The 14,130-nt window shown below is 43.3% G+C and overlaps 1 protein-coding gene and 1 non-coding gene across 2 annotated transcripts in view; both read right to left on the bottom strand.

Moving 5' to 3' along the window:
- The window catches only part of LOC104671204 (ankyrin repeat domain-containing protein 20A2-like), a 52,767-nt gene extending 43,109 nt beyond the window's left edge, over positions 1–9,658 (bottom strand). Inside the window, 6 exon segments of the mRNA XM_030926332.1 lie at positions 696–751; positions 3,520–3,657; positions 4,721–4,827; positions 8,723–8,896; positions 9,059–9,173; positions 9,431–9,658. Of these exon segments, the coding sequence (XP_030782192.1) occupies positions 696–751; positions 3,520–3,657; positions 4,721–4,827; positions 8,723–8,896; positions 9,059–9,173; positions 9,431–9,633 (793 nt within the window). The 5' untranslated portion in view covers positions 9,634–9,658.
- LOC115895691 lies at positions 1,867–1,973 on the bottom strand. Its single transcript, XR_004055835.1, has one exon. It is a non-coding gene; the product is annotated as a U6 spliceosomal RNA (small nuclear RNA).
- Positions 9,659–14,130: the final 4,472 nt, after the last annotated feature.

Genomic DNA, 14,130 nt, shown 5'->3' with positions numbered 1-14,130 from the left:
CTTATGCTTTATGAAAAGTCAATTTATCTTTCCTGTTGATTTTCTTTCTAACAGCTTCAATTCTCTGGCTTACTGTATTGTCTGAACACAGAATATAATAATGCGGCAAAAACAAAATAGGTGTTCATCAACTGTTTTATGTTATCAGGAAGGCTTCAAGCCCATGGTGGGCTATTAGTAGCTAAGGTGAAGCAATCAAAAGTTATACTCAGATTTTCAACTGCACAGGGACTCACTCCTACGTTATTCATGGGTCAACTGTAATTCTTTATTTACTAAATATAAACAATTTATTATAAAACTGAAATAGAAGATCCATTTGTATAACAAGTCCAATTGGTTATAATGTGACTATAGAGGAAACATATGACATACTAACTTAAAAATCTTTTTTCTTATTCATGCAAAAACATCATATAGGATTTTAGGGATCATAAATGATGTTTTTCAGACTATAATGTTTGAGATTATAAAGTAGCTACAACTACCTTCTTAAATAAATCTGAATTTCAGACTAGTTAAATTTTAAAAATTAATTTACATATGTATATACATATATACACATTCAATTTACACATATTTTTAAACTGGTCTTTTTTGATAAACACTACCTTAATCTGACATCTTACTTTTCATTTTCTTATCAAGAGCAGGACCACCAAGAGAAATAAGAAATTCACTATCAGAAGTCTTACCTGGTTTGTCATTTTTAAGTATCTTCTTTTTATGTTCCAAAATTTGTTGTTGAATTCTATGTATACAAAAGTAATAAATAAAATTGCTATTTTAACACTGAAATAAAAAATATTTACCAAACATATTAAATTCTAAAACCATTTAAGGCAATATCAGACCTAATATCAGAATTTTAATGTCCCATACACTTCAAATTTTTAAACCTTACAAGCTTATTAAGCTTATAATTAAAGAATAAAAGAAAGGGAAATACTCATAAATGGAGGAAAAACAGCTTAGTAAATTAACTCTAGTTAGCTGGACATCATGCAAAGTGTCCTGCACTCAGAATTCGTCCTCGCTCTGTAACCAATAGGTATTTTCTTTCAGACAAGTTGCTTCTCATAGGCTCCATGGTTTCTTCTAAAAAATAAGGACTCTGCTACTTTAGGAAGATGTAATGAGATTACATGTTTAAATGTTCAGAGAAATAGTAAAGCAATGGAATAATTTCTTCTTGAACTTTATTCCTGAAACCATTTTGGAATCCCAAATAAAGCTTGGTGTATGTTTTTCTATAAGTTCTAATATTCAAATGTTACAGTTTTCAGAAGATGTTATTAAGTGTTAATTTTGGTTATTAGTTGTATTCATTGTGGCTTGTAATTCAGGGCATCTTACCTAATTCACAACTTACTGCAAAATTTATATATATATATATATATATATATATATATATATATTCTCATTAAAATGGATTACCTAATTGTCTCCCATCACTGAGTTCATCAATCACACCAAGGGCAGAAAACTAATTGTCTAAACCCAGCTTGGACAACTACCACTCCTTCTCTACCTCCTCAAACTCTGAGACAGCAGATCCGTGCTAGGATGCTGGATCTCCACGGTCCTCTCCAACTAACAGACAAGACAGAACCCTGCTGTGATTGTTTTTCGGTTCCATGAAGGAAAGGCAAGTGGACATTTTCTCACTTCCAAGACATGTACTAACAACATGTAACATCCCCTAATTATTACTCAGCTCTGTTCTCCTTTCAGAGATCACTGGACATCAATATTTTCATAGTGATAATCACAATTTCAATATTGGGTGTCTCCTGTTTTGGTTTCACTCACACTGCTTCCTAGGAGCTACTCAACAAACAGTCAAATGACCTTCCTGGGACTATGCAAAATATGGAATGCTTTCTGAATCTGTGTGCCATCCCCAGGCAGCAGCCATGCTTATCTGCTCTGTATTGATCCAATTTTAAAATATGTGCTGCAGAAACAAGCACAGAGCCCTGTTTGATACACAAATACTCATGAGTCACAGATGAGGCTTAGCTCTGGTAAATCCAACTCACTTACTTTAGATTCTGAGAATTTTATTGAATGACTTCCTGTGAGGTAGAATTTTAAAATATATTGAAAACTTGAGGAAGAGCTGCGAGTAGCCCAAGAGATTTTCCTGATTATAGAGACACATTGCTAGAGGGGCCACCTGCAAGTTTAATCTCACTACTCGGTGAAAAGATAACAAGGAACCTTCTGCTATCTAACCAAAGCTGCTGCACAGGATATAAAAAGCCTCAAGGTACAGATCTGATAGCAAAAGGGAAAGGGAACTCTGATCTCCCTGCAACATTATTTGAACATCCCTGACTGTGGAGAACAATCCCAACTAATAGTGGTTAAAGAAAAGACAAACATGGCTTTCAAAGGATAACATACCATGAAGGTCCAGGCTAAGTCTAGCTAAGAGGTGGGCTCCAAATAAGATTTTTAGTGTAGGGCAGGCATCAACTTTCTCAGTATTTGTGTAGCTAAAGCTAGGAGGCCTAGCTGGCAGAGCAGGGTGCTGGGAACAACGACTGACCATAAGTACATAAACTAATAAACACCATAGCTTTGAACTCTATATATGAAGCACCATGAAAACTAGGGGGTCTGCATCAGTGAAGGCATCCTGGTGGCAAAGGTCAATCATTATCAGATTGCAGGATGGGTTACAATGGCAGCTAAACAGCAAGCGAGTCCATGGAAACAACAGAATGATCGGAACGGCCTTTTTTCCCGTTCTTCTGACTTGTAAAGAAAGATTGTCTTCCTTGAACTTAGGGAACCCCTTAGCTTCTTGGAAATTCAAAGAAGGAAGACACAGGAGACAGCCCAAGGGGACAATACAAGATTTTCTGCTAAATCGGACATTTCAAGACCCAATAACTAATTAGAAAAGTCCGGCCAGGCATGGTGGCTAGCATTTTGAGAGGAAGAGGCAGGAGGATTACTTGAGCTCAGGAGTTCAAGACCAGCCAGGGCAACAGAGTGAGACCTTGTCTCTACAAAATGATAATAATAATAATAATAATAATAATAATAATAGGAAGAAGAAGAAGAAGAAGAAGAAGAAGAAGAAGAAGAAGAAGAAGAAGAAGAAGAAGAAGAGAAGAAGAAGAAGAAGAAGAAGAAGAAGAAGAAGAAGAAGAAGAAGAAGAAGAAGAAGAAGAAGAAGGGAAAAGAAAAATAAAAAAAGAAAGGAAAGGAAAAGAAATCAAAGATGTGGCTCTTTTTATTCCATGCATGGGGATTATACTTAGAATAAAATGGACAACACTGAGATCACTGGGGATAAAGGTCTTAAAACTCCTGAAAAAATCTTGCACTCTACTTCGAACTAATCTAGGCTGCTGCTTGATTTCTGGCTAAAAGTAGACTAACTCATTGCTATTTCAAACCATCTGAACCAAACTATGAACTCTTACCTAATGTATAAGAGGGAGTAGTTGCAATTATTTTAAACTTCAATTTAGTATCAACTGGTCTTTTGACATAAACACTTACTTTGTCAAATGACGAGAAATAGCATAATCTTCTGCATCTTTTCCATGCGTGTCTTGAGTGAAGACATTAATATTTTGCTTAAGAAGGATGTTGACAATAGCTGGTGAGTCACAGTACACAGCAAGCATGAGGGCTGTTCTAAAATAACAAAGAAATAACTCCACTCAAGAACTTTAATAAAGACTTTTTTAAACAGTTAGTTTGATACACTTTACCAATTTCATATCCATCTGTCAGTGTAGACGTAATAACCATTTGCATGTACTAGCTCAGGTCTATAAGCATCTAGGGGCTCAAGTGCTTCATCTTTGTAAATTATCACCAAGGCTAAAAGAAAGGGACAACAGGGAAGCCTCTTGTCCCACTGACATATGACATAATACAAGTTGCTAACTTATAGTCCTCTGATGGCCAAGAAACTGTGCTGAGGTCAGTCATCTAAAGTAGGCAAAGATTTAGATGAAGATTTCCCCATTGCTTTCCTACTCTGATATATTATAATTCTAATCAGCTAGGGGTCAGATAAGAGTTATCTGCAGGCTGAAAACAACAACAACAACAACAACGACAACAACAATAATAATGACAATAGCAGTAGTCATAAACTAAAAGTCCACATTTTAAAAATTAAAAAAACTGCCAGGTGCAGTGACTCTTGCCTGTAATCGCAGCACTCTGGGAAGTCAAGGAGAACAGATCATGAGGTCAAGAGATCGAGACCATCCTGGCCAACATGGTGAAATCCTGCCTTTACTAAAAATACAGAAATTAGCTAGGCATGCTGGCACACACGTGAAGTCCCAGCTACTTGGGAGGCTGAGGCAGGAGAATCGCTTGAACCTGGGAGGTGGAGGTTGCAGTGAGCCAAGATCACACCACTGCACTCCAGCCTGGCAACAGAGCTAGACTCCATCTCAAAAAGAAATTAATAAAACTAATACAAAACCCTTTAGCTAATAAAAGATTACAGTACCAAAAACATCCAATTATAAATAACGAATCTTATGAGAGAAGATTAATCCTACTATACACTCTTCTTTATGTGACTCAGTCTAAATATTTGTGGTCTACCTGATTATTTGTGGTGACATTTTTCACTGTATGCCAATAATTACACTAATCTTATTAATATTTCTGACTTGAGTGACTATTACCACTCTAGAATACGCAGACTTTTATTTTTAAAAAAGAACTACTGTACCGTCTCAGCCTATCAATGGCATGTACGCTTGCTTTGTTTTTCAATAGAAATTCCACCATTTTCTCTTTCTTGCAAATAATAGCGAATAAAAGTGGAGTATTATTGTCCTATAAGACAGCAGAAAAAATTAATAATTCACAAAATTACATATTTATCAACTGAACTGAAAATCTTCTCTAGGATTCTTTGAACTTCAACATACAAAATAGAAAGGAAGTAAATGAAAAGCAGTCCCTTCCTTCTCACTCCTCTGTGCTTTCTGATGTGCTGCTCTTTGCCTTGCAAACAACCCTCCTCTGTCTCCCAGGATTAACTGTGGTCATTGCCAAAATTCACTGTAAACATTTACCAGTCCCAAGAATCCTTGCTTTGATCACAGCACTTAGCATGCTACATTGTAATCATTTCATTGTTTCCCTCTGAAACCAAGAGCTTCTTGAGGGCAAGGGCTGTAACTTTTGTCTCTATAGCCCAAAACCCTAAGACATAGTAGCAAATATTTTAAGTTTTTTACAGAAATTAATGAAATAAATTATTATCTCTAAAGCAGTGTTTCTTAAACTATATTCCAAAGAATATTAGCTTTACCAGAAGTATAATACCCCAAGAGAAAGACTCCGTGACCTGCATTTGAGAAGTATTGCAAAATTGTATTTTACATCCAATAATCAAGAACTCTCTTGAATTTTACCTAATCCCCATTTCACAATACTATTTGTGGCAAACATTAACATTTGAGCAATTAAGAGTTTCAGAGAAACAGTTGCCAGAGCTTCCCAATACAGGTGGATGATTCCTCTGGGTGGTACAAACTTGCTTGATTCACTTCTATCAATGGTGTCAGGATACCAGACGCCAATGTCAGGCACTCCTGCTCCAAAGGGGTCACTATGGAAATGAACTCTGAATTAAGAGAGATTGGCTTCAAATGCACTTATTTGCCTTAGAAATAGTCCATGGTTTTTTTCCTAATACAAGAGAATAGATTTTTATCTTTACTGTTAGAAAGCTCAGTATGTTCTGTGTAAGAGAGATAGGTTTAAAAAACTTAAGAACAAATATTTGAAAAACCAAAGCTCAGTAAGAAATACTATTCTCAATTATAATGGTAATCCCAGGACACTAATGCAGCTCTACTTTTTAAATCCATTTTTATTGGCTTCCACTTAAATGGCTATTTAAAATTATTTTTCATTTTAGGCAAAATATGAATCTGAAATAACAACTTAATGGCTTATCAATAAAAGTTCTCATACTGATCCATATGAATTATTTCTGGCATAATAAAACCAGTGAGTCACTTGCATTTTTAAAGTAGGGTGCTGAGGACAAAGATACAATATCTGCAATATTCATAAATTATCCAACTATAACCAGCTTCTAGGCATTCTTATGGGCAGATAATTATTTCTGGTATATATAAAGAAAAGGAGTTTTAAAAACTTCTAAATTCTAAAATTCAACTCCATAACAGAGGGATTTACATACTCCATAGACTATATATTATAAACAAATCTACACACTGACTTAAAAATCTTGAAATCTTTGTCAAAATGTACTATAACATAGGAGTTGTAAACTCAAATACTTACAAGGACAAAGGAAGGTTCCCAGAGTAAGGGAAGTACTGAGGTGGGCACAATAGCAAACTGGAGAATACACGCCTTCTATAAAGGGGCAATCTCTGCACAGCAGATCAAACAGTGATAGAAACTCAGGAGACACCAGATTTGACTTTTTAGGATAAGCCTGAAGTCCAGATTTCTACACAAGTCTTCTAAATTTTACATGTTGATTCAACTTATAGAGGCAAACAAACAAATCTGTGTACCACATTAGAATATAGCCCCTGTGTTTTTAGATTTACTATAAATGCGTTATGAAATGGTTGTGTATAATCCAAGTATTTGCATGTAAAGTATTTTCTTTCTCTAGTATCATATGTTTTATCAAAATATGAGGTATTCATAGATAATAAAAATCGCTAAAAAGACTCATAATACCTGCTTCAAGAATTTTTTCCAACATTTATTCATTTAAAATGTTTGTATATAATTTTCCCAGATTATTAACCAAATAGATCATTGGTTCATAGGACTGCTAAAACTACATTATTAAAAGAATTCCTATTTGTATTCTTATTAACTTCATGGATTTCAGTGTTTAAAACTGACATTTTGGTTATGATAAAGCTCTATACAACTAACAAACATACTGAGATAGTTCATAATACAATTTCAACTAAAAAAGGAGTTTAGGATTTGCTACTATTCTAATTGAGAAAGCCCAACTTGTAACGAACACTTGCTGACACATAATCACCTGCATGGTGACAAAGGGACATCAAATCCTGACAGGGTCAGCCTCTGCTTATTGAAAGATTCCCCACACGCACATTTCTAAAGACTCTCTGAATGGTAGTGAATGATTCGTGGATGGAAGGAATGGTGTTATTCTGTCAGCTGAGAGATATTGCCAATATTTCCTTTCACTTCCCAGTCACAGATGTGGAGAAAGACAGATAAGTCAGGGTAATATCATCAAACAGGAGAATTTTGAAGGATGTGGCACCTATCAAATGCCAAGTCTTCTAGAGATTTCTTACACTTTTGAGATACAGAAATTTATATATTGCACTTATCTATTCTGGGATTCTTAATCAGGAGTGTATCTGAACCTTGAAGGTTTTCTTTCTTTTTTTTTTTTTTTTTTTTTTTCCTTTTGCTACAAGTGTTGTTAGAGACAAGAGTCTCACTATGTTTCTCAAGCTGGATTCAAACTCTCAGACTCAAGCTGGAACTACAGGAACATGCCACTGTGCCCAGCTTCAAGAAACCATTTTTAAACATGTTCAGGCCTTATTAGGTCTATTACATCAAAATCTTCAGGCGAAAGACTACAGTTGTAGATTTTTAACAAAATGTCCTCAGGTAACCGTAATGCCCAATTCTGAGAATTAGTGCAGCAGACAATCACTTCAGTCACATCTCTCACCCACATGGCTAATGCCCTTTATCAGTCAGAGATGTGACCAAAAAGATAAAAGAGTAAGAGATAGACTCATTTATTAAAACTCCAGTTAATTTCCCTGGGTATGGCTAGAACAGGGACAAGTAAACTCAAAATTCCACTTGATTTTGCTATGTATAAGCTCCTTATCTCCCACTTTTCCACCAAGACATTCTCGATTTGAGAGGAGTCTTTAGACGCTTATCTAAGTGGCAGTTTCTGCCAGGATGGGCAATAAGTCAGTTAATAATTTGTTCCAGCTTCTGCTGAAGTTTTTCTCACTTCATCACCACATATTCACTGCCAATCTGGTTTCCTCAGAGTCCTCCTAAAATTAATCTCTAGGCAAGTTGCAACTCACTCACTCTCTTTTTCAAACCAAAAATTATTAGACCCAAAGCTAAAGAGCACCTTGTCTCAACACATAAACTGGAAGAACAACAAACTAAAAACAACAACAACAACAACAAAAACTCTTCCTCGCATTTTCCTTCATTACCTAATTTCCAAGTGACCTGTGTATTTCTGATTGCTCTCCTTTTCCCTTCCCATTTTTCCCTGAGAAATGATACGTCAGTTTTTCAGAAAATTAGCAGCAGCAGCAACATGTCCATTTATTGTAAGTTGCTTTAGTTTTGTTTGAGTTTTAAAATAAAGCCTATTTCCAGGGCACATTTCCTTTCCTGTGTTGTTTTACACTAATTAAGAAAAAAAGAAAAAAAGAATAACCCTGCATAGAAAATAAGTTGAAAAGGTTTTATCTTTAACAAATTCACAGATATTTTCCAAAGTGCATTTTATAAAGCTGTGCCCTTGAATGCTTCTTTAAAAGTATCAATATTTAAAACAAAATCTTACACAATTAAGTTATTTGAAAATAATTTACATTTGCATTCAGGTAATGGTTGAGCGTCCAAATATAAAAAAAAAATGACCCTTACCTATGTCAATGTTAAAACAAATATTTTGGAAAGAAAGTTGATTGATCTATACCTTGTCCAGTGCTTCAATATTTGCACCATGGGAAAGCAGTTTTTCTGCCAGTGAGGTGCTCTCATTGTACACAGCATCATGGAGAGCAGTGTTGCCCTAGATATCCTTAAGGTTTGGATTGGCACCATGTTCCAGCAAAATAAGGGCGCAAGCCTCTTCCTGGCAATGGACAGCCTGTCCGTATTAGACCAAGAAACAGATTGTAAATTCTAAGAATTCAAAATACACATTCCACAGGTTTCACCAACTAGTTACATTTAAATGAGATCAATTCATTTTAATTCTATATATGTAAATCAAATCCATGTCAGGCTAAAAGAGTTGGCTCTAATATACCTGTATCAAAGGTGTCCTGTTTTCTTTGTCACAGATATCAATCTGGCACTTTCTGTTAATCAGGAGAGTTACCACTTTCGCATGGCCACTGGCACAGGCCAAATGTAGAGCAGTTCTACAAGAGCAAGAGGACTTTTTAGGAAACTGTAGGGCAACATCTCAAAACACACACAACAGTGATTTGTGAGTTAAATCACTCAAATTCTCCAACTGCTCCATCCAGGGAATTATGAGGGATGGAAAACAGCTGAGGGTCCATTTGGCTTCGCCGCTGGGAGGGTGCCCGGCGCCCTCCAAGGCCCCGTCCCAGGGGCTGCGGGGAAGCCGGGCCTGGGGACACCCTCCCACCCCGGACTGAGCGCCCCCCGCTACCTGTGCTGTTTGTCCAAGGCATCCAGGTCTCCGCTCCTGCGCGCCAGGCAGCCCTCCACTTTCGCGGCGTCGCCCTTGACAGCCGCCCTGTGGATCTTCTGCAGTTCGGAGTCCCGGATTCGGTACCCTGAACCCGTGTAGACGTGGTCTGTGGAGCCCAGGACCTTCTGGCCCCTGCGGCTCCCGAAGCCGAACAACTTCATGGTAGTGACTTCTTCTCAGACCCCCAACCACCGACCGGATCTTGAGTAGGGGCAGCTCCCTGTCACCTTTTCACCACCCCCGATCCGTCCCTGCCGACCCAGCCCCAAATCCAACCCCAAGTCCCGATCCAACCCCAAATCCGCGATCCAAACCCCAGTCTCCGATCCCAAATCTATAAGGTATTCCAAAATTCCAGATCCAGCCCGGTCCACCACAGCCTTCAGCAGCGACACTCGCAGCCTCCGACCTCTCAGACCGAGTGAGCCTGGTAAAGCCGTTGGGCGCGCGCCTGCACCGCCGTTGTCGCCCGGCTCCCGGAAGCCGCTCCCTGGCTGCGCTCGCGGACAGGTGGGGCTGCAGCTCCAGGCTGGCGCCACTGGGCTCGCGGGTTCTCCTGGGCTCTCCCGGGCGGCCCCAGGATCCTAGGCGCGCAGCCAGCCGGGCCTGAGAAGGAGGATTAGTATGGCCTTGCCGCCTGCCCCGCTTCTCCTGGGAAGGGAGATCGGGTGCTGGCAAGGGCACTCCGCAGCCACCGGAGTGTCTTCGCGGATGGCCTGGCTTCACGCTGAGGCTCTGGCCCTAGAGTCTGTGTGGCTAGTGTCCGGTACTGGAAAAGGCATGGAGAGTCAGGGGTTGCTGCTTTCCCCACCCGCCCTCACCGCTGCCAGTGCCCCACGGGCGGTTTGCAGCTGCAGATCTGGCACTGACGCGGGATGGTGGAGCTTCCCTTAGATGGAATCAGGGTCGCCAAGTGCACAGCCTACCTGGCTCCTCTTGGACATCTCTCTAGATCCTGGGCCCTGGCGCTGGGCACACTGTACCCACACGGATGAAACTGAGCTGCTCCTGGCGGGCTGATTGTCTGACTTTACCACCTGGGTGTCTGGCCTCAGGATCCACGCTGCTGGGGGGCGGGCCTGCTCTGGGGTGTCCAGTCACCTGCTGCCCGTGCACCAGTTCTCTTTTTTTTCTTCTTCTTCTTTTCTTTTCTTTTTTTTTTTTGAGACGGGAGTGTCGCTCTGTCGCCCAGGCTGGAGTGCTGTGGCCTTATCTCAGCTCACTGCAAGCTCCGCCTTCCGGGTTCACGTCATTCTCCTGCCTCAGCCTCCCGAGTAGCTGGGACTACAGGCGCCCGCCATCTCGCCTGGCTACTTTTGTGTGTGTGTGTGTGTGTGTGTCTGTGTGTGTGTGTGTGTGTTTGAGACGGAGTCTCGCTCTGTCACCCAGGCTGGAGTGCTGTGGCCGGATCTCAGCTCACTGCAAGCTCCGCCTCCCGGGTTCACGCCTTTCTCCTGCCCAGCCTCTCGAGTAGCTGGGACTACAGGCACCCGCCACCACGCCCAGGTAGTTTTGCGTGTGTGTGTGTGTGTGTGTGTGTGTGTGTGTTTTCTTTTGAGACGGAGTCTCGCTCTGTCACCCAGGCTGGAGTGCTGTGGCTGGATCTCAGCTCACTGCAAGCTCCCTCTCCCGGTTCACGCCATTCTCCTGCCTCAGCCTCCCGAGTAGCTGGGACTACAGGCGCCCGCCACCTCGCCCAGCTAGTTTTGTGTGTGTGTGTGTGTGTGTGTATTTTTTTTTTTTTTTTTAGACGGAGTCTCGCTCTGTCACCCAGGCTGGAGTGCTGTGGACAGATCTCAGCTCATTGCAAGCTCCGCCTCCCGGATTCACGCGTTTCTCCTGCCTCAGCCTCCCTCCCCAGTAGCTGGGACTACAGGCGCCCGCCACCTCACCCGGCTAGTTTTGTGTGTGTGTGTGTTTTTTCTTTTTTTTTGAGACGGTGTCTCGCTCTGTCACCCAGGCTGGAGTGCTGTGGCAAGATCTCAGCTCATTGCAACCTCCGCCTCCCGGGTTCGCGCATTTCTCCTGCCTCAGCCTCCCTCCCGAGCAGATGGGACTACAGGCGCCTGCCACCTCGCCCGGCTAGTTTAATGTGTTTTTTTTTTTTTTTTTTTTTTTTTTTGAGACGGAGTCTCGCTCTGTCACCCTGTCTGGAGTGCTGTGGCTGGATCTCAGCTCACTGCCAGCTCCGCCTCCCGGGTTCACGCCATTCTCCTGCCTCAGCCTCCCGAGTAGCTGGGACTACAGGCGCCCGCCACCTAATCCGGCTAGTTTTTTGTGGTTTTTTTTTTTGTTTGTTTGTTTTTGTTTGTTTGTTTGTTTTTAGACGGAGTGTGGCTCTGTCACCCAGGCTGGACTGCTGTGGCTGGATCTCAGCTCACTGCAAGCTCCGCCTCCTGGGTTCAGGCCATTCTCCTTCCTCAGCCACCCGAGTAGCTGGGACTACAGGCGCGCGCCATCTCGCCCGGCTAGTTGTGTGTGTGTGTGTGTGTGTGTGTGTGTGTTTGTTTTTTTGAGACAGAGTCTGCCTCTGTCACCCAGGCTGGAGTGCTTTGCCGCATCTCAGCTCATTGCAAGCTCCGCCTCCCCGGTTCACGCCATTCTCCTGCTCAGCCTCCCGAAGTAGCTGGGACTACAGGCGCCCCGCACATCGCCCGGCTAGTTTTTTTTTTTTTTTCTTTTTTTTTGAGACGGAGTCTCCCTCTGTCACCCAGGCTGGAGTGCTGTGGCCGGATCTCAGCTCACTACCAGCTCCGCCTTCCGGGTTCACGCCATTCTCCTGCCTCAGCCTCCGGAGTAGCTGGGAATACAGGCGCCCGCACCACGCCCGGCTAGTTGTGTGTGTGTGTGTGTGTGTGTGTGTGTGTGTGTGTTCTGTGTGTGTTTTCTTTTGAGACGGAGTCTCGCTCTGTCACCCAGGCTGGAGTGCTGTGGCCGGATCTTTGCAAGATCTCAGCTCACTACCAGCTCCGCCTTCCGGGTTCACGCCATTCTCCTGCCTCAGCCTCCCGAGTAGCTGGGACTACAGGCGCCCGCCACCTCGCCCGGCTTGTTTTTGTGATTTTTTTTTTCTTTTTCTTTTTTTTTTTTTTTTTTGAGACGGAGTCCCGCTCTGTCACCCAGGCTGGAGTGCAGTGGGTGGATCTCAGCTCACTGCAAGATCCGCCTCCCGGGTTCACGGCATTCTCCTGCCTCAGCCTCCGGAGTAGCTCGGAATACAGGCGCCCGCCATGTCGCCCGGGGTAGTTTTGTGGTGTGTGTGTGTGTGGTGTGTGTGGTTTGAGACGGAGTCTGCCTGCTGTCACCCAGGCTGGAGTGCTGTGGCCGGATATCAACTCATTGCAAGCTCCGCCTCCCGGGTTCACGCCATTCTCCTGCTTCAGCCTCCGGAAGTAGCTGGGACTTACAGGCGTCCGCCACCACGCCCAGCTAGTTTTGTGTGTGTGTTTTTGTGTGTGTTTGTGTGTGGTGTGTGTGTGTGTGTGTGTTTTTGAGACGGAGTCTGTCTCTGTCACCCAGGCTGGAGTGCTGTGGCTGGATCTCAGCTCATTGCAACCTCCGCCTCCCGGGTTCACGCCATTCTCCTGCCTCAGCCTCCCGAGTAGCTGGGACTACAGGCGCCTGCCACCTCATCCGGCTAGTTTTTTGTGTTTTTTTGTTGTTGTTGTTGTTTTTGTTTTTTTTTTTTTGAGACGGAGTCTGGCTCTGTCACCCAGGCTGGAGTTCTGTGGCTGGATCTCAGCTCACTACAAGCTCCGCCTCCCGGGTTCCCGGCATTCTCCTGCCTCAGCCTCCGGAGTATCTCGGAATACAGGCGCCCGCCATCTCGCCCGGCTAGTTTTGTGTGTGTGTCTGTTTGTGTGTGTGTTTTCTTTTGAGACGGAGTCTTGCTCTGTCACCCAGGCTGGAGTGCTGTGGCCGGATGTTAGCTCATTGCACGCTCCGCCTGCCGGGTTCACGCCTTTCTCCTGCCTCAGCCTCCAGAGTAGCTGGGACTACAGGCGCCCGCCACCTCGCCCGGCTTGTTTTTTTTTTTTTTTTTTTTTTTTTTGAGACGGAGTCTCGCTCTGCACCCCAGGCTGGATGCAGGGGTGGATCTCAGCTCACTGCATGCTCCGCCTCCCGGGTTCACGGCATTCTCCTGCTTCAACCTCCAGAGTAGCGGGGACTACAGGCGTCCTCCACCACGCACAGCTAGTTTTCTGTGTGTGTGTGTGTGTGTGTGTGTGTGTGTGTGTGTGTGTGGGTGTGTTTTGAGACGGAGTCTCGCCTCTGTCACCCAGGCGGAGTGCTGTGGCGGATGTTAGCTCATTGCACGCTCCGCCTGCCGGGGTTCACGCCTTTTCTCCTGCCTCAGACTCCAGAGCTAGATGGACTACAGGCGGCCCGCCACCTCGCTCCGGCTTCTTGTTTTTTTTTTTTTTTTTTTTTTTTTTTTTGAGACGGAGTCTCGCTCTGTCCACCCAGGCTGGAGTGCAGTGGGTGGATCTCAGCTCACTGCATGCTCCGCCTCCCGGGTTCACGGCATTCTCCTGCTTCAACCTCCAGGAGTAGCTGGGGACTACAGCTCGGTCCCTCCACCACGCCACAGCTAGTTTTCTGTGTGTGCTGTGTGTGTGTTGGTGTGCTGTGTGTGTGATGTGGTTGTGTGTGTTTTG

This window comes from Rhinopithecus roxellana, chromosome 22 (genome assembly GCF_007565055.1).
Source record: "Rhinopithecus roxellana isolate Shanxi Qingling chromosome 22, ASM756505v1, whole genome shotgun sequence".
Lineage (NCBI taxonomy): Eukaryota > Metazoa > Chordata > Mammalia > Primates > Cercopithecidae > Rhinopithecus > Rhinopithecus roxellana.
The sequence above is the reverse complement of the archived record's forward strand: the minus strand, read 5'-3'. Positions and strand labels throughout refer to the sequence as shown.